Source organism: Salvia hispanica, chromosome 3 (genome assembly GCF_029641045.1).
Source record: "Salvia hispanica isolate PSC_SH4W2 chromosome 3, Shi_PSC_v1, whole genome shotgun sequence".
NCBI classification, from domain to species: domain Eukaryota; kingdom Viridiplantae; phylum Streptophyta; class Magnoliopsida; order Lamiales; family Lamiaceae; genus Salvia; species Salvia hispanica.
The window spans coordinates 59508869-59529699 of record NC_142694.1 but is presented as its reverse complement, the minus strand read 5'-3'; the positions used below and the strand labels follow the sequence as shown (position 1 = coordinate 59529699).

The following is a 20831-nucleotide window of genomic DNA, read 5'->3' as shown; positions in this document are numbered from 1 at the left end:
CTTACAAATAAAACTAACTAAACCATATAATATGGTGATAGAGAGGAGGTGGAGTAAGATTGAGATTTGAGAGAGAAATTTGAGTTGACTACCGTAATATTCGGTTAAGAGGAAGAGACGAAGGGAAGTTGAATCCCTTTCTTTTAATTTTTTTTTCCTTTCTTTTATTACCTTTAAATTGTTCTTTTAATTAGTTCTTTTATTTCCCTTTAAATTGTTCTTTTTGTGAGCGGATGGAAGAACTATGATTTTTTCAAAATAAGTGTAAAAAAAGTGACTCAGTTGTAAGGAAACGGAGAGAGTACTACTTTTCTCTCGAATGCTTCCATTGAGACGTTGTTTTCCTTTTATATTTCTATGTCGTTGGATATTAGCATCTTTTAAATTGTTAAACTATTAAATCGCTACTCTATTTAAAGTATTAAATTTTTTATTAAATTGTCTCCAAAATAAGGAGGTAAACAATACAATTCCATGAAGAGAAAGATAAAAAAGCGTTCAAAAGCCAAACTACACCTACAAATACATTCATTATCCTTCAGCTGTTCACTTCAATTCCATCAACCAAAGTAAAGAAAACATATTTATAGTTGAAATACCCTCAGAAAAATCTCATTATAGGGAAATGGAGTAAGAGCAAGGGCCTCTTTGAGTTTGAATAGCCAGAAGAAACTTATTGTGCAGTTTCTTCAACAGTTTCAGAGTCGTCATAGTCCTCGCACGGTGGAAGAGTTTTAGATCCGTCAAAGCCCTCAGATGGTGGTTGAGTTTCAGAGTCATCAAAGTCCTCGCACAGTGGAAGAGTTTCTAATCTGTCAAAGCCCTCGGGTATCCCGCACCCTACTCTGCGGACACCCGCCCTAGACCTGCCTTTTATAGTCTTTTTTATTTAATTTTTGTTTATATTTGTATATGTGTGTGTTACTGTATACTACTATAGGGATGTGTTAAAATGACAACCCATCTTAAAATAACACCATACTATCATTCCTAGTCAATCATTTGTACACGTGAACGAATAATCAGCTGCCATGTGGCAATCATAAAAAATTCGCAAGGGTAAATTTACGCGGACTGCAACATCCAATACTCTAGACTGCAATATACAATACTCTAGACTGCAAGGTGACGCGGTCTGCAATATCCAATACGCTAAACTGCAATATCCAATACGTTAGACTGCAATCTATAGATTGTTGTACATTGCTGTCTAGCGTTTATACTATTGCAGTCTAGCATATATAATATTGCAGTCTAACATGGTGTCACAGTGTCATTTTAAGAGTGTTGTCATTTTAACGCACTCCTACTACTATATATATATGTGAATTGTATATAATATATACATACTCCAAACCATGATCTGTTTGAGAAATACCTTGCTTATGTCGTCCAGAGCTTTCGCACTCCCTAGATCATCCGGCACAGTCAAGTACTTGTTCATCATCAAGATTTGGCGTAATTTGTGTTTTGTTGTTTCACATGTCATCCAACACCATATAAGATATTTTCCATTAAAATAAATGGGGTATCCATGATTGTGGATCTTGTATACAACATATGCCATCACTTAGATCAGACTTAATTTGTCAAGGTTTTTGTGAGTAGGTAAATGAAGAAAGGGTTTTTGCACGTGTGCCATGTGCACGTATCCCTAGTTCAACAAGATTATGAATTTCCACTTTTGAACCAAATATAAGTATAAGCGGCAAGAACGGGGTCGAACCACAAAGACTGGGACCTATACTAGAGATCATTTTTATGACACGGGGTTGTTGGTGTTAGCAGTGGCGGAGCCATGGTGGGGCCAAAGGGGCCCTTGGGCCCCTCATCCATTCGACTTATTCCTATATATAATATATGTATAAAAATATTAATAATTGAATTAGTAGCTGAGTTGGTTTGAATTCCAGGTGCTGAGGTGCACCATTTCAACTGGTCCGAGTTCGATCCCATTTCTAGCAATTTTACTGTATTAGTTTTTATGCATTTTTGGCAATTTCTCTAGTAATTGCATGCTACTATAATATTATAGCCAATAATTTTAGTTTATACCATAAAGAATTTTTCATGTTAATTTTTTCTAGTAACTTTTAATCTTATACGGTAGCTATTAATTTTGTATAATTTTTTTTAATTACAATTAAATGATTTTCATTATTTAACAATATAAATTACTCTTATCTCTTCAATTCCACGGATATATAAATATTTCACATGATATTACTTAGAAATCGGTTTTAATCATATCATTTTTATTTTAAAAATCTAGAATAGAAGAAAATTATCAATTAATTCCATAAATACATAGATATATATTATTAGTAAAATCAATTTGAATAACACTTTTTATTATAAAAATATGTTCTTTAATTTTTTTTTTCGATATTATTACTAACTTACTATATTTCTAAATTTTATTACTCATGCTCTAATTCTTTATCTCATTATCCATTACTCGTACATACTACCACTTATGCCAGAGCTATTTCCACGTCATTAATACAAAAAACACTCAACAAATTTTAGCAGTAATTTGGGCCCCCCAGGATTAGAATCCTGGCTCCGCCATTGGGTGTTAGCCACCACGCCTTAGAGTTTTGAACATGGACCTAAAGACTAAAGTGGGAAACTAGAACTTTAAACATAAAAATTGAGTCTGAGAGGTTAAACTAAATCTAACCTAGTGAGCATGATCGCAAGATTGTTTTAAAGCTTTATGTGAAGCAATGGACTGAAATTAGAGACTTGGCATGGACTGTCCTAAACTAATGGCAACTTGAAACGAAGAAATGCTTGAGATCATTTTGGAATTCTGAGGAATAAAACAGAGATTTGAGCAAGCATTCTAAGTACATTAAGGTGTCTTGTGCAACAAAGTAATTGAAACTTTCACCATAATATGAACTCATGCCTGACTCAAGAACAACTAGATGCATTTTGAACTCCAAAAGCTAAGCAATTCGTAAACAACAAACTAAAACATGATGAGATGCAACAGGAGAAATTAGAAGCAAGCTAAACACCTAAGTAATTTATCAAAGCTAAACAATCCCAAATCAAATTAATAAACTGAACTAAGGTTTGAAAACATTCCAAACAAAATCAAAGTTCAACAATCTGACAAGGAGTTTTAAAACTTGAAGCAACATAAGAACAACATTAGAATATTAACTAGACAAAAGTTAAAGTTTCTGGACGCAATGTTACATTAGAATAGTAACTTTAAAACTAGAAATTAAAGTAAGGAAGATGTTGTTATCGCAGTTAGCAAGATGAACTGACTGCATCTTTAGCCGGTATCCCACACTTCTCTCTCCATTTTTTGGTGTAAAATGTTGTGCAACGTGAATGTCTCAATCCCTTCTTTGCCCTCTCATTTTTTTTAGCTAGGTCACAAGACTCTCATAAAAGGGTAAACTGCCTCTAAAATCGTCAACTTTCACAATAGTTTGGAATTTCCCGTGAACTTTAAAAGTTGCGTGAAAAATCATGAACTTTGCCTTCGTGTGCCGATTTCCCGAGTCAAAAGAGGATGTGAAATCGTGGTGTTCGGATGATGATGTTCTCTCCAACGGCGCCAGAGGAGTTTTAGGTGATGTTCTACCCAGCGCCACTGCCTGCTGCCGCCCTGACGCACCACCTGCTCCAGCGCACCACCAGCTGCTATACTCAGCGAATTTTTTTTCAACGAACACAAAACGGCGTCGATTTGTGTTCCGATTGCCTAGTCACGTTTCCGGCTGCCACATAGGATAAATTTATGCCGGAAAATTTCAGGGTCGGGTCATTCGGGAAATTTGCACAACCCGGCAAAGTTCATGATTTTTCACGCAAGTTTTAAAGTTCACGGGAAATTCCAAACTATTGTGAAAGTTGACGATTTTAGAGGTAGTTTACCCCTCATAAAATGACTCTTCAATAATTCCTTATTTTGAAAATTGCAAACTAGTCCTTCAATTTATCTTTTCAATTTATCTTTGGCTTTTGCTCCACATTTAGCTATCATTGCTGTCCCATGCCTCCACTTCTATTTCTTTCATTTTCTACACCAAATCTTACAAAAAAGTGTATATTAAATCTAATTTAAGCTCAAAATGATCCAAAATAAAGTGCAACAAATACGCGCGATTAGTAAACAAGATCAATTGCAACAATTTGGAGAAGAATATCAAACGTGGGGTTTTTTATGAGTACTATGATATCAAGTGTTGGGGTTTTTGGATTGCAACAATTTATTTTAAAGGAGAAATGTTGAATTGCAACATAGCTTTCACAAGTTCGATATAAATAATACTCATGCAAAACAAATGCCCCAATTGATCATAGCTAGGATCAGTCCGTCATGAGTGCAAAAATATGTACCTATTAGAACATACTACCTCCATCCCCCAAAATTTGCTACACTTTGACTCGACACGGGTTTTAAGAAATGTAATGGAAAGTGAGTTGAAAAAGTTGGTGGGATGTGGGTCCTACTTTAAAGTATTAGTTTTATAATAAAATGTGAGTAGGAATGAGTTAGTGGAATATGGGGCCCACTACCAAAAATGGTAAAAGTGAAGTGTATCAAATTTTTAGGGACGGACCGAAATAGTAAACTGTATCAAATTTTCAGGGACAGAGGTAGTACTATAAAACTGCCACAATAGATAGTTAGTCTAAAAATTTATGAACTTATCCTTCACACTAAATCTCTTCGTGGTAATTAGACATGGCCAAACCAAACCGGACCGCCGGTTAACTGCCGGTTTCTAACCGGCGGTTCGGAACCGGACGACGGTTCCGGTTTGAAATCCGGTTACACGGTTTTTACGGTTCGGTTACGGTTCAAGAAATATGCAACCAGAACCGGCGGTTAACCGCCGGTTCCGAACCGGCGGTTAACCGGTTAACCTCCGGTTAATCGGAAAGTAGCCGTTCGCCGATAGGTTCATAGGGTTGCAGGGGGTAGGTCTGAAAAAGCACGGTTAACCGCCGGTTTGTGTCGGAAACCTGCGGTTTGTGTCAGAAAACCGGCGGTTCCTGACACAAAACCGCCGGTTCCCGCCGGTTCAGGCGTAGGGTCTAGGGTTCAGGCGTAGGGTCTGAAAAGGTGTCGGAAACCGCCGGTTTTCGGTCAGAAACCGGCGGTTTCCGACAGTTTCAAATTTTGAATTTCAATTTTTTTTTTTTTTTAATATCAGATTTTCCCCCCATTTTTATCTATAAATACCCCCTTCTTCATCACTTCTACTCACCCCATTTTTGTGTTAACAAGGATTTCTCTCTCAATCTCCAATTCTCTATTCTCTACCTCATTCTCTCAATTTGCTCTCTACTTGTTTACTTAAGTTGTTCATCAATTTTCATAATTTGCACTTCATATTAGTTACAACTTACAACTTGTTCAACTACATTACTATAAAAAAAAATATGTCTTCTTCTCGTGGTGGTGGTGACCGTGATCGACGGGGCAAAGGAATTGCAGAAGATCAATCTACCCGTCCGAGAAAATCACGACGACCTACTCGTCGAGAAATTTTGGAGGAGGTTTCCCATGCTGAGGCTGTTCGCTTACAAGTAAGTTATAAAATATTTTGCATATTATTTTTTTTATACATAAAGTCATAACTTAATAAGTTTGAGTTCATGATTTTTCTATGTTCATCATCTTCTAAATTCTAATTCGTACATACTACGTATACTATTTGTAGATGGAAGAAGATCGTCGTGCAGCTGCAGCCATTGCACTATCCCAATTGGGTGGTCATGGCGCGGTTGGCGCCGAATCCGATGCTGATAATTACATCTCGGTCGATGATTACGATATTGATGATGTTAATGTTAATCTGAACGATGATAATGAGGACAGTGACGGTGGTGACCACGAAAATGAGGAAATGCTCCCCCCTTCACAAGACGGCCGCGGAGAAAAAACTAAATATAAATCTGATATATTTGTGAAACATTTCAAAAAGGTCCCAATAGTTTCTTCCGCTAATGAAGTGCCGGTATTTTTTATGGCATATTGTAACTACTGCACCAAAAAATACAAATTCAAGAAGTCCGGGGGATATGGCTCTCTCATTCGTCACATGCAGACGATTCATCCCGAACTATATGGGCATACCGCTAGCCAAACCCAACTCAACTTCCAAAGTGCGAGTGCCCATGGCTCCGCCTCCGGTTCGTCTCAAACAGGTACGCCGTCCTCCGCTCTTTTAAGATATGATCATAAGCATACTACTGACGTTATGGCTAAATTTGCTGCCATGCATCATCTTCCTTTTGGTATTTATGATAATCAAGATTATGAAGATTCGATGAAAGAGTGTTATAATTTGAACTCAAAAAGACTACCTAGAACTAGTATTCAACGATCTACCAAAAACCAATATAATGAAATGAAAAAAGATTTATCACGATATTTGAGTAACTTGGGACACAAAGTGAATATTTGCTCTGATGTATGGACTGACGCTTTCCAAAAGCATGCATACATGGGAATTACGGTTCACTTTATGGACAATAGTTGGTCTTTGAACAAACTTTTAATTGCTTTTAGAGATTTTCCTACACCACACACTGCAAATGCAATTGCTTTTTTAATTATTCAAGTTTTGAATGAATATCATTTATGCAATAAGGTGTTTTCTATTGCTTTTGATAATGCAACTGCTAATACTGCAAGTATTAGCGACTTGATTGATGCGTGCTCTCCGATTATCGATGGTAAGTATTTTCATCAAAGATGTGTATGTCATATTTTGAACTTATGTGTACAAGATGCGCTTTCTTTATGGCAAAAGCATGTTGATCCTATTAGAAATGCAGTTAGAGCGATCCATTTCAAGCTTGGCAAGGCTTGGAAAAAATATTGCCGTAACAGGAACATCAGGTATACAACTTTTATAATTGATGTGTCTACTAGATGGAACTCTACATATGATTGCCTCAATTCTACTTTGGAGCATAGAGATGCTTTGTGCGATTTTTTTAGAACTAATCCCTATGGTGATATAGTTCTTACGCCTAATTGTTGGGACCAAAGCATGAGTTTATGTCAATTGTTCAAAGCTTTCAAAAGTGCTACCGTTGAATTATCGGGTGTTTACTATTGCACATCTGTTCGTGTGTTAGAGCATTGCATGTATATAGCACTTGGTTTTAAAACATGCATGAAAAATGCTAGATCTCGTGAGTTAATGTGTGTTTTATTTTATATGAATGAAAAATGGTTGAAGTATTTTAGTGAAATTCCAACTGTGTTTTTAATTGCTAAGTGCTTGGATCCGAAATGGAAATTAGCTGGCACAACTAAGATCTTAGATTTCTATTATCAAAATTTGCGTTCTATTGATCTTAGTCCACTTCAAAATTTGTCTTTTGATGATAATGAAACCTCGAGAGTTTTTGAACTAACCATTCCTGATAGATCACTTGTTTAAGCTCAATTTGAAAGTAGTTTGCGTACTCTCTTTGCCGAATATGAAGAAAAGTATAACCGTACCCACCAAATTCATCCACGTACACAACATGCTCCTCAACCGCAGCAATACGACGGTTTTGGTTTTGCTTATGATGACCCCGATGCTCAATCACAATTAGCCGACTTATACGGCTACGACACAAGCTCAAGTTCAAGGTCCACCTCAATGGGATCGGTAAGCGAGTTAGATTTTTATTTGGAAGGACGCCACCATACTTTTAGTGATGCAGGTCCGACACCCGCCCAAATCGACGTCCTAGAGTGGTGGGGAACACACGAGAAAGATTATCCCATACTTGCGTCAATGGCTAAGGAGATCTTTGCAGTCCCGGCTTCCACTGTAGCCGTCGAGTCCGCTTTCAGTGTTGGAGCATGTGTCTTGGACGTGAGAAGAAGCAAACTCTCCGCGAGAAATATGGAAGCCGTGATGTTACTTGATGATTGGGGAAAAACTGCAAGGAGAGCGCAAGAACCAGATTGGGATGCTCGTGAAGAGAGTGAGGAAACCTTCACCGACACCGAGGATGAAGGTGGAGAATGAAGGCCAACCGTCGTCAACCGCCAACCAACAAGGTAAGCAAGGTAATAGAACTACGTGGACTTTGATTCCTCAATGCAATTGAGCATTAAGGATACGTAGGCACCTCAACTTAAATTTTAAATTTAAGTTGAGCTCAAGTCCTTTTCCTTTTATTTCTTTTTTTTTTCTAATTGATTCAACTTTACTTTTAATATATTTTTTTTAAATTGTAATTTTGTATTTAAATTTTAAATTCAAGTGTATAGTTGTAGTATTGTTGTATTTTGTAACTTGTAATTGTAATATTGTATTGTAGAAATTTACATTCAAAGTTTCAAATCAATAAAATTGCAATTATTTATCGTTATCGATTCTCTTTGGATTTTACTATAGAATTGCAATAAAAGTTATAACTCTAAGATTTAAAAAATAAAAAAAAAATCGAACCGGAACCGGCCCGGAACCGGTGAAAAATCGGCGGTTAGTAACCGGAACCGGAACCGGCGGTAACCGGCGATTAAACCGGAACCGGATAACCGGTATCCGGGCCGATTACGGTTCATGATTTTGACGAACCGGAACCGCCGATTCCGAACCGGAACCGCCGATTTTCGAACCGTGGCCACCACTAGTGGTAATGAATCGGTTTTAGTCCAGCCTCTCCAATTAGTTATTACTGATAACCAATGTAGGTATAAATTAGTAATAAATATATACTTGTAATATGTTTTTTTCCGTATAAAGACGTACTACATGACATACAAAATTAATCTATTAATTTCCCACAATTACTCCACTCGATTCCATGCAATTAAAACAAGTCTTTCTTTAATTACAAAATATAAATGGATCCCAACTATAATTAATTAGAGGCCCAAACATATCCCTTTATCCTTAAAATTGGTACTCCCTCTGCCCCTCCCTCTGCCCCACTAACGAGGACCCACTTTCTTTTTTAATTTGTCTAAATCAAGATGACTCATTACTATACATGAAAACTTCTTTATCTCTACATTATTCTCTCTCTCTTACTTTACTCACTCCACCTAACACACATAATAAAAGTGCATAAAACCCGTGCCGCCTAAGAAAGAGGTCATCTTTCTTGGGATGAAGGGAGTACAACTTATCGAAAATTACATATATACACCTACAAATAAGAAAGAGGAAGTAGATGCTGAATTATATAGAAAGGATCATGCTTTTTAATAAGTGCAGGTTCGAACCTTTGCAAAACCTTAACTCAATGAAAACTTTGATTTGGGATCCGAAAAATCATCAAAGCCAACAAATTAAAAATACAATCATCCTAAATTATGTGCCTAATAAAAGTAGATATAAATGAACTTAATTGGCTAACCTCATAATTCTCGAACTTCAAGGCCACTGAAAATTTTGTTAGTACGTTTCTTCTGGAACTCTCGGACACACTTTAAAAGAGAGAGGTTTTTACTATCAACCTCAATTAGTTCAAGATAACGTTTGTATCCAATGGCATTCGGAATCTCACTCAGCTTACCACAACTATTGAGAACTAGGCGCTTCAGAGCTGGGAATTGGCGGTAGCTAGTAATCCACTTCTCCAAATCAGATTTCTCAATTAGCAAGTATTCCAGTGTAGCAAACAATTGTACTTCATCACTCTTGTCCATAGTTTTCCACGTACGTCCTTGAAAGGCATGATCTCTCAATTTTAGCACTCGTAGATAGGGTAGAGCTGCAATAGCTTTCATATCTTCCCAAGAAAATCGCCAACCACTCAAGGTTAACTTTTTCAGTGTCGTAGGGAAAATTGGTTTAGCTATTCGCTGAGGAAGAGAACCTTTCTCCAAAACTAGTGTCAGCTTCTCAAGTTGAGTCAGAAGAACAAGATTGTGGAGCTGATAGTCTAGTTGATATCTGTCTCCAAAATAAGTGACTGGGAGCTTTTCCACGTTGCAAATCAGGTTCATCACCTCTTCTGTGCATATCAGCTTCTTCACCACAGACAGTGTGCGCAGCTCCTCCAGAAAAAATGAAGAAGGCGCGCCGCCTTCTGGAATTGGCAAGAGATCGAAAAAGGATACAAGATGCGTCAAATGTGGCAGCATCCAGATCTCTACCGGTAGGTATACCTCATCCCTTGAGTATTTGTATTTCTTTGATCTCTTGCTGGGACGGATGATCAAAGATCGAAGATTCTGGAGTCTGGAAATGGCCGATGGAACCTCCATTGGACATCCGAAAGCAAGGTACCTCAAGTGAAAGAGATCAAACACAGAGGCAGGGAGGGAGTAGGCATCCGTATCCACCACATCCAACACCCTCAGCAATTTGAACTTTCGCAAACTGCGTAGTGAGCTTTCACTTGGTTGGAAACTTATAACAGAGCGCATGGTCGAGGCATACGCTCTTGCAACCTCCCTCAGATCAAGACGAGAATTACTGATTCGTCGCTCACAATTCTCATCTATCGCCTTTATCTTGTACAAGTCACTTACCAAATCATGGACACTACAACTTTTGATTCTACCATTGCACTTGATGGCCGTGATCGAAGCCAGATTTTTGCTCACGAACACGGTCATAATATATTCAACCTCCCTTTGATATTCCACAAATCCTTCAGCCATCCATAACTTGAAAAGCACGGAGACTCGAATTTCATAATCGTCATGGAAGCCACACATGTACAAGAAACATGACCTCAAATCACGAGACAAGTCGGTATAACTCATTAACATTGTCTCTTGAAACTGCTTGTCTTCCACGATAAGTGAACGTATGTTTTGTGCAAGTTCCTCCCATGAGGATTGACTCTGAACTCGTTGAGACAATATACGAGCAGCTATCACAATTGCAAGGGGCAGCCCCTTACAAGCTTTTGCAATATCCTTTCCGGCCTTCTCCAAATCAGATGGACATTCCTTACTAGCAAACACCTTTTGCTTCAGCAGACACCAACTTAAATTCTCATCCATGACATCCATCTTGTGAGCATTATTATTGGAAACAGAAAGCACATCTTTATCCCTTGTGGTTATCAGAGTCCGACTCCCATAGTCGTTACTTGTGAAGGGAAATACCTTGCTTATTTTGTCCCAAGCTTTATCACTCCATAGATCATCCAGCACGATCAGGAACTTGTTCTTAATCAAGATTTGGACTATTTTTTGTTCTGTTGTGTCACAATCATTCACAAGTCCTTTTCCGACTTGTTTCTCCAAGGAAAATAAGAGCTCTTCATAGACATTCTGGATTTCATAATTCTGGGACACATGGATCCAGGCACGAACTGGAAAGTAGTTGACAACTTGCTCATCTTCAAAAATAGCTCTGGCAAGAGTTGTCTTTCCAATACCACCCATCCCAGTGATTCGGATGATGTACTTTAGTTCTTGCTTGCGTTGGAAGAGAAAAACTCTTAATTTATCCACCTGCTCCTCAAGACCAACAGGGAAGCTATCGACAGCAGGTGTGGGCGTTGGAGATGACTGAAGCATCCTACCGACAGCAGGTGTGGGCTTCACTCTGTTTTGTTGGATGAGCTCATCCGTCTCTTTAGCAATGGAGTCAAATTCATCCATCACCATATTCAGCTCACCTAAATCATATTGAATATCGGTGGCTAGTCCAGCAGCGGTTGATCGGATATGCTCGTGCATCAAATGCTCGATAACATCATCTGCTTCATTAGCTGCATCCCTAATTCTTCCTTCCAACCTGCTGCCATCTCCATGGTACATGCCGAGAATTTTTCTCATGGAATGTATTCTTTCTTGAAGCCTGCGAATCTGCTGTTTTCCATTAACGGAGAGGGGGTATTCATCATGATTTAGGATATGAACTGTTGTTTTATCTAGTGAAACGAGAACAGGATAAGCCATCACTTAGATCAACTAATTTTGACAAGGTTTCTGTGAGTAGGTAAACAATTTCAATTGCAAACAATTTGGAAGATTTTATGATATCGGGGTTTTTTGATTGCAACAATTTGATTGAAAAGAAAATTGCTGACTTGCAGTATAGCTTTCGCAAGTTTCGATTTATATTTTACAAGGTCCTAATATGTGTATACAAAGCATACTTATCCAATTAAACTAAAATAATAGAGTATTGTTAATAAATAAATTAGGTCAACCTAATATTGGTATTCGGCCATATCTCGACTGATTTGGAGTATTAATCATAATAGATGCGTCATTATACTTCAACAGAATAAATTAATTCTTCCAGCGATCTACTAATTCGCCCAGCGATTTGACCAGTTGCTTTCTATGATAAAAAAAAAGGGGACACACTTCAGATTTCGAGCTGTTTGTTTGGATAAGTGGACCAACAGCTACGTATCTTTTAGGATTTTTTTTGGAAGAAGAATATGAAAGGTTGGGTTTGATGAGTAAGCACTGAATCAATTTGGCAAATTATATGAAAGTGTTGGGTCTTTGATGAAACGTTATCAATTCGAAAGAAACATTTTGGATTAAAGTATAGCTTTTCAGAAGTTTGCTTTTGCAGTATACCTCGATTTGTAATTTAGCTATTTCATGCTAAACTGTGCATCTTAATGTTGCACTGCCTATTGTTACAGTTTCAAGTGTCACATTAAAACAAATGTTAGCACCTTAAGTTGTAATACTAGTGACAAATGACAATATATATCACTGCATACTTATTAGGTCAAGTAAAATGTCACAAAAGATCGTGGGCCAACATGCAAGTTTTTTTCTTAAGTAATTAATCAGATTAAATATAAGTTTATAATAAGTCAACATGATCATGTTGCATTGTACTCCCTCTGTCCCGCTTAAGATGACACGTTTTCCTTTTTAGTCTGTCCCAACTAAGATGAAACATTTCCTTTTTTGGTAACTTTCTCTCTCCAATTAATATACTCAATCACTTTTTCTCACTCCTATTAAAATATTCATCTTTCTTTATCTCTCTACTTTAATACTTCCACCCACCTTCTCTCTCTCCAATTAAACACTTTAACTATTAACTCCTAAAATCTCGTGCCGGCTAAGCAATTTGTCATCTTAGCCGGGACGGAGGGAGTATAAGACATGGGAGCAGTAACCAATATATTCGATGTATATTAAAATTTAATATAACTAATCATGATCAGTACGTACTGTAATGTAATGAAGTGGTTATTATGATTAAGTCAGTTGTAAGTTGTAACTAAGCGTTCATTGACTTGAATATAGTGGGTTTTTTTCTCCATTTTATCTTTTTGTGAACGTGCTAATCCCTGATTTTAAGGACCACTAACAAGTTAAATTAATTCTTGTTTGATGTAAATTTGTTAAACTACTAAATAGTAGATAATGATTCCGATCTAGAAATGTATATTTAAGTGAACAAGAAATGGACAACTTAATTTATTAACACAATATTTGAGGACAATCGCATCGATACATGGTAAGATACTAAGATGGATTTTAAAAAATTATAAGAGTAATGAAGTGCATCAGAATTGAATAAATACATCAATTAACGGGACAGAGAGATTCTACATGATCCTATCATTATATTTGTATATAATCTGGCATCGAATATCTTAAAGTTTATCAAATTATCATAAAATTAATTTATTTTTTGTATAATTTTGAGTTGTTTCTAATATTAATATTAATATTACTATTTTTATTAAAATTACAAATTATTTATTAGAAAACATAATATACCAAAGTAAATACATAAATTTATTTGATATTACTCCATCCGTTCCATAGTAGTAGAGACATTTCTTTTCGGCACAGAGATTAAGAAAAAGTTGTGTTAGGTGAGTTAAGTAAATGAAAAATAAAGTAGGAAATGAAAAAGACAGAGAGATGTAGAGAGAATAAATTAAGGGAGAGTAAAGTAGGTGGGAAGAAATGTGTTGATTTTTACCAAAAAGGAAAATTACTTTACTACTATAGAACGTATCAAATTTAATTACATAAAACGGTACAACTTGTATTCCATATCTATAATAGAAAATTTTAAGATTCAAATTAGAGTGTTCGTGTTTGATCATTTATTCTCTTCAGTAGCATGGGCTGCAATAAAAGCCCGGTTCATCGTGTTACTAAAAAATGGCACGGCGGAATGTTAACAAATTGGTCCACTACAGAAATGAGACTTCGTGAGTTCAGGTACTTGAGATTGGAACAAAGAACGGAAGACTCGACAGTCAAATCGATTTCGATTTTTAAATAATCCAAGTCTCTTCTAATTCTATTGTAACACAAGATGATTTCGTACCGGTAAAAATATACTCCCTCCGTTTCATAGTAGTAGAGTCATTTTGCCATTTTGATATGTTCCATAGTAGTAGAGTCATTTGTTTTTTTGGTAAAAGTCAAAACATTTCTTTCCACCTACTTTACTCTCTTACTTTATTCTCTCTGCATCTCTCTACCTTTTTCATTTCCTACTTTATCTTCATTTATTTAACTCACCTAACACAACTTTTTCTTAATCTTCGTGCCGAAAAGAAATATCCCTACTACTATGGAACGGAGGGAATACTAACATCTATTCGTCAAATGGGAGTATCACTTATGGAATGAAGTTCTATGGGTAATAAACTTGAAACTGTGCAAAAATATTGAATGTGTCTGTTTTGTTACAAATTGAAACATTTATACTACTATTCCAAATTCCGATTTAAAAGTTATGCCGAAAACAAAAGTTACGTGAGTATAGTTATTATACCTTTTCGTTAATCAATTTTATTATGATTAGCCTTTTCATAACTTTAGTTTATATGTATTTTATTTTTATGTTTGCATTTAATTATATGGTTGATGTTTCATAATTTGGGTTTTGTTCTATTTTTCTTCTTCTAATATTAACTTTTTCTGTGACATTCAATTTTCTTAGAGTTCATTTCTATAATCGGGATTATTTTTATGTCCCAATTACATTTTTTTTATGATAATTTATTTTAGGATAGAATTTATTAATTAATTTTAATTTGTAAATAGATTTTAGTTGTTCTATTTTTTGGTTCATTATTTGTATTATGATTTTTTTCATAGTTACATAAATAATAAATACTATACATTATTCAAAATGCTAGTATTAATTTAAAGGTCCAAGTACGAGAATATAAAACTATTATTATAGCTAGTAAATTACTGCTGAATTCTTATATACTGATACAAATACCAAATATAAAAAAAAATCAAATTTAAGAAAAATGATTGACATAAAAAAAAAGTTGAAATTATAAGAAAAGAATATACGGAGATTAACTTGATTAACTCTAATACAAATACTAATAATATTTATGAATAAGCGAGCATTAATAATGTCGATTCACTATAATCTAGAACAAATATGGTCCATGGGGTTACGTTATATTGCTAACTATTTAAGTTGATAACTCTGCTAATTCATCAATATAGTGTATTAAAAATGTCAACACATAATATCAACACATTATATTGAAGTTCAATAAAATCATGTGTTGACATTTTAATGTCATCGTGCTGACATTTTTAATACATTGCATTGATGAGTTAACAAGTTAATAACCTGAGAAAGTTAGTAATTGATCACTCCCTTATGGTCCATAATGTTTTACTCCCTCCGTCCCGCTTTAGCAGTCAAATTGACTTTTCTGCCCTCTTTTTGTAAAAATGATAAAAAATAGTTAAGGAGGAGAAATGATAAATTAAGAGAGAGCATAATATAGAGAAGAGTCTTATCTACATTATTGTCTCTCTTACTTTACCATTTCTCCACTTTAACTATTTTTTATCATTTTTACAAAAAGAGGACAGAAAAGTCAATGGGACTGCTAAAGCGGGACGGAGGGAGTATTATTTTGCTTAATGCCGGATAAAAAAGTAGAAGAAAAAAATTGAAACCATTCAGGTTTGGATTGGAGCACAACAACCTTACTTGCTGGATCTGTGTTCAAGTTTAACGTCTGAAGTTTTCGAAGTTTTTGATAGGCAAATAATTTGGGCTTTTATGTTTTGAATTTGTGGGCCAAGAACACAATTATACTCCCTCCTTCTTCAAAGAATATGCACTTTGAATTCAACACAAGTTATCTAAAATCGGTAAAGTAAGATTGGGGTAGAGAAAAAAAATAATTAAAGTATTGTTAGCGGAGAATGAATCTCATCTCATTAGAGAGAAAAAAACCTTTCAACATTGGAGAAAAAAAAACCTTTCAAAATTAGAAATTGCATATTCCTGTGGGACAAACTAAATCATGATGAGATGCAATTAGAAGCAAGCTAAACACCTAAGTAATTTATCAACTACAGCAACTATATTTAGAAAAGCTAAAGAATCCCAAATAAAATTAAGAAACTGAACTAAGATTTGAAAACATTCCAAACGAAATCAAAGTTCAACAATCTGACAAGGAGTTTTAAAACTTGTAGCAAAACAAGAACTAAATTAGATACTATTAAATAGACAGAAAGTTAAAGTTTCTGGACGCAACGTTACATTAGGATAGTTACTTTAAAACTAGAAACTAAAGCAAGGAATATGTTTGTTATCGTAGTTAGCAAGATGAACTCCCAAAAGTAGTCGAACTGATTGCATCTTCAGCCGGTATCCCACACTTCCCTCCATTTTTTGGTGTAAAATGACTCTCATAAGATGACTCTTCAATTGCAAAAATTTGGAGAAGAATATCAAATGCGGGGTTTTTGATGAGTACTATGATATCAGGTATTGGGGTTTTTTGGATTGCAACAATTTGTTTCAAAGAAGAAATGTTGAATTGCAGCATAGCTTTCTCACAAATTCGATATAAATAATACTCGGCCAGAAAGAATGCCCCAAATGACCATAGCTAGGATTAGTCTCTCATGAGTGCAAAAATATGTACCTATTAGAACATACTATAAAACTGTCACAATAGATAACCGGTCTAAAAAATTATGAACTTATCCTTTAGAGTAAATCTATCTATGGTAATGAATCGGTTTTAGTCCAGCCTTCCCAATTACTGATTACTGATAACCAATGTATTTATAAATTAGTACTTCCGCCGTTCCATAGTAGTAAAGATATTTCTTTACGGCATGAGATTAAAGAAAAAATGTGTTAAGTGAATTAGATAAAGGAAGAATAAAATAGGAAATGAAAAATAGAGAGATGAAGAGAGAATAAAGTAAGAGAGAAAAGTAAGTGGGAAGAAATGTGTTGACTTTAATTAAAAAAAGAAATAACTCCACTACTATGGAACGTACAAAATAACAAAATAACTTTAATAATATGGAACGAAGTGAATGATAAATTTATATTAGTAATGTTTTTTACAGAAATAATACTCCATATTAATTTCCCACAATTACTCCACTGGATTCCATCCTTGAATTAAAACAAGACTTTCATTAATTACAAAGGCTCCAATAGTGTAAAGTATAAAGGAGGCCAACTAAAATAAACTATAAGCCCAAACATATCCTTTCATCCTTAAAATTATCCCAACTTAATATAAGAGGTGGCTCAACATTGAAGAAATGCAGTTATGTACCCTCAAATAGGAAAGAGGAGGTAGATCAGGGATTGAAAGGATGATACTTTCTAAGAAGTGTAGTTGCAACCTCAACTTTATGAAAACTTTGGTTTGGGATCGGAAAAATACAATCATCCTAAAATTATATGCCTAATAAAAGTAGAACTAAATGAAGTTAATTGGCTAACCTTATAATTCTCGAACTTCAAGGTCTCTCAAATTTTGGTTAGTACGTTCCTTCTGGATCTCTTGGGCACACTTTAAAAGAAATAGGTTTGCACGATCAACCTCAATTACTTCAATAAAATCTTTGTATCCAATGGCATTTGGAATCTCACTCAGCTTACCACATCTATTGAGAACTAGGTACCTCAGTGATGGGAAGTGGCGGTTGCTAGTAATCCACTTCTCTAAATCAGATTCCTCAATTAGCAAGTATTCCAGTCCAACAAAATCTCTCTCTTCTATGGTGTTCCATGTATATCGTTGACACAAATGTATTTCACCATACACTTCATCATCCTCTTCACCGTACACTTCATCGCTCTCTCCTATAGAGTTCCACGTATGTCCTCGAAAGGCATGATCTCTCAATTTGAGCACTTGGAGATAGGGTAGAGCTGCAATAGCTTTCATATCTTCCCAAGGAAATCGCCAACCACTCAAGGTTAACTCTCTTAGTTTCTCGGGGAAAACTGGTTTAGCTTTTAACTGAAGAAGAGAACCTTTCTTCACAACTAATGTCAGCTTCTCAAGTTGTGTCAGAAGAACAAGATTATGGAGCTGATAGTCTTGTTGATATATGTCTCCAAAATAAGTGATTGAGAGCTTTTCCACGTTGCAAATCAGTTTCATTATCTCTTCTGTACATATCAGCCTCTTCACCACAGAAAGTGTGAGCAGCTTCTCCTGAGCAGAAGAAGAAGCTGCGCCTTCTGGATCTGGCAAGAGATCGAAAAAGGATACAAGATGCGTCAAATGTGGCAGCATCCAGATCTCTAACGGTAGATATACCTCATCCCTTGAGTGTTTGTATTTCTTTGACCTCTTGCTGGGACGGATGATCAAAGATCGGAGATAACGAAGTTTGGATATGGCTGATGGAACCTCCATTGGACATCCGAAAGCAAGGTACCTCAAGTGAAAGAGATCAAACACAGAGGCAGGGAGGGAGTAGGCATCCGTATCCACCACATCCAACACCCTCAGCAATTTGAACTTTCTCAAACCGCGTAGTGAGCTTTCATTAGGTTGGAAACTTATAACAGAGCGCATGGTCGAGGCATACGCTCTTGCAACCTCCCTCAGATCAAGATGAGAATTACTAATTCGTCGCTCGCAATTCTCATCTATTGCCTTGATCTTGTACAAGTCACTTACCAAATCATGGACACTGCAACTTTTGATATCGCCATTGTACTTGATGGTCGTGATCGAAGCCAAATTTTTGCTCACGATCTCATTCACAATATATTCAGCATCCCTTTGATTTTTCACAAATCCTTCAGCCATCCATAACTTGACAAGCACGGAGACTCGAATTTCATAATCGTCAGGGAAGCCACACATGTATAAGAAACTAGACCTCAAATAATGAGGCAAGTTGGTATAACTCAATAACATTATCTCTTGAAACTGCTCGTCTTCCACAATAAGTGTACGTATGTTTTGTGCAAGTTCCTCCCATGAGGATTGAGTCTGAACTCTTTGAGACAATATACGAGCAGCTATCACAATTGCAAGGGGCAGCCCCTTACAAGCTTTTGCAATATCCTTTCCGATCTTCTCCAAATCAGATGGACATTCCCTGCTACCAAACACCTTTTGCTTCAGCAGACACCAGCTTAAATTCTCATCCATGACATCCATCTTCACCGAATCAGATGGAGAAGGAACCGCATATTCATCCCTTGTGGTTATCAGAATCCGATCCCCTAAGTCGTTTTCTGTCACGGGAAATACCTTCCTTATGGCTTGCCAAGCTTGATAACTCCATAGATCATCCACCACGATCAGGTGCATGTTCTTAATCAAGATTTGGTTTATTTTATGTTCTGTTGTGTCACAATCATTCACAAGTCCTTTTTCGACTTGTTTCTCCAAGGAAAATAAGAGCTTTTCATAGACATTCTGGATTTCATAATTCTGAGACACATGGATCCAGGCCCGAACTGGAAAGTGGTTGACAACTTGCTCATCTTCAAAAACAGCTCTCGCAAGAGTTGTCTTTCCAATACCACCCATCCCCGTGATTGCCATGACTTGAATATATTCTTGGTATTCCAAGAGAAAAACTCTTAATTTGTCCACCTGCTCCTCAAGACCAACAGGGAAGCCATCGACAGCAGGTGTAAGCATCCTATCTACAACTGTGGGCGTTGGCGGCTTCACTCTGTTTTGTTGGATGAGCTCATCCACCTCTTCAGCAATGGAGTCAAATTCATCCATCACCATATTCATCTCACCTAAATCATATTGAATATCGGTGGCTAGTCCAGCAGCAGTTGATCGGATATGCTCGTGCATCAGATGCTCGATAACATCTTCTGCTTCATTAGCTGCATCCCTAATTCTTCTTTCCAACCCGCTGCCATCTCCCTGATACATGCGTAGAAATTTTCCCATGGAAGGTATTTTTTCTTGAAGCCTGCGAATCTGCTGTTTTCCATTGACGGAGAGGGGGTATTCATCATCATCTAGGATCTGAACTGTTGTTTCAGCTAGTGAATTGAGAACAGCAGAAGCCATCACTTTGATCAAACTTATTTAACAAGGTTTTTATAAGTAGGTAAACAAGATCAGTTGCAAACAGTTTGGAAGGCAATATGATATCAAGTGTTGGGGGTTTTTTGATTGCAACAATTTGACATTAAATTAGACAACAATAATTAATTATTGTAAACTACATTAGCTGACATTAAATAGTTACGTAAAATTTGTAAGATGTAATGTTTGAAGAACTTATATCTAGGCTACAAAAGTTTTAATTAATTTCACATTCATAAACAATGTGGTAATGAATTAGTCAGTCGTAATTGTTTTGTTTCTCCGTTGACTTCATAGTAATTGTTTTGTTATTCCATTTTATCGTTTGTGAACGTGCTAGTCACTAATTTTAGGATCATCCCGATTTGTTTACTAATAACTGTACCTAGTTTACACTTTGTCAGATTACTAATAAATACTTCTTTACTACATAGTCATATACACTAGCTCTTTAAATCCTGAACTCCACAAACTGTCGCATGTAATCGATCTATGTAATAGTACACCGATGCGTACCCAGTCACACAGTGATTTATTCGAGGGAACTAATTCTAAATGAAATATTGAAATATTTTTTATGAAAATATCATGGTGCTTCTATAGTGATTACTTAA

The 20831-nt window shown here is 36.1% G+C and overlaps 2 protein-coding genes across 2 annotated transcripts; both read right to left on the bottom strand.

Moving 5' to 3' along the window:
- Window positions 1-9179: 9179 nt before the first annotated feature.
- On the bottom strand, window positions 9180-11961 carry LOC125210490 (putative late blight resistance protein homolog R1B-14). Its single transcript, XM_048110040.2, has one exon. It carries the CDS (start codon window positions 11855-11857, stop codon window positions 9353-9355), a length of 2505 nt encoding a protein of 834 aa, XP_047965997.1. The 5' UTR covers window positions 11858-11961; the 3' UTR covers window positions 9180-9352.
- Window positions 11962-17405: 5444 nt separating this feature from the next.
- Window positions 17406-20199, bottom strand: LOC125210489 (putative late blight resistance protein homolog R1B-14). The gene has a single exon (XM_048110039.2). The coding sequence runs from the start codon at window positions 20197-20199 to the stop codon at window positions 17641-17643; it is 2559 nt and encodes an 852-aa protein (XP_047965996.2). The 3' UTR covers window positions 17406-17640.
- Between the last annotated feature and the right edge of the window lie 632 nt (window positions 20200-20831).

Bases quoted from the DNA above. Each gene is read 5' to 3' on its own strand.
- LOC125210490 (XM_048110040.2), bottom strand. From the start codon at position 11,857: ATGGCTTATCCTGTTCTCGTTTCACTAGATAAAACAACAGTTCATATC.
- LOC125210489 (XM_048110039.2), bottom strand. From the start codon at position 20,199: ATGGCTTCTGCTGTTCTCAATTCACTAGCTGAAACAACAGTTCAGATC.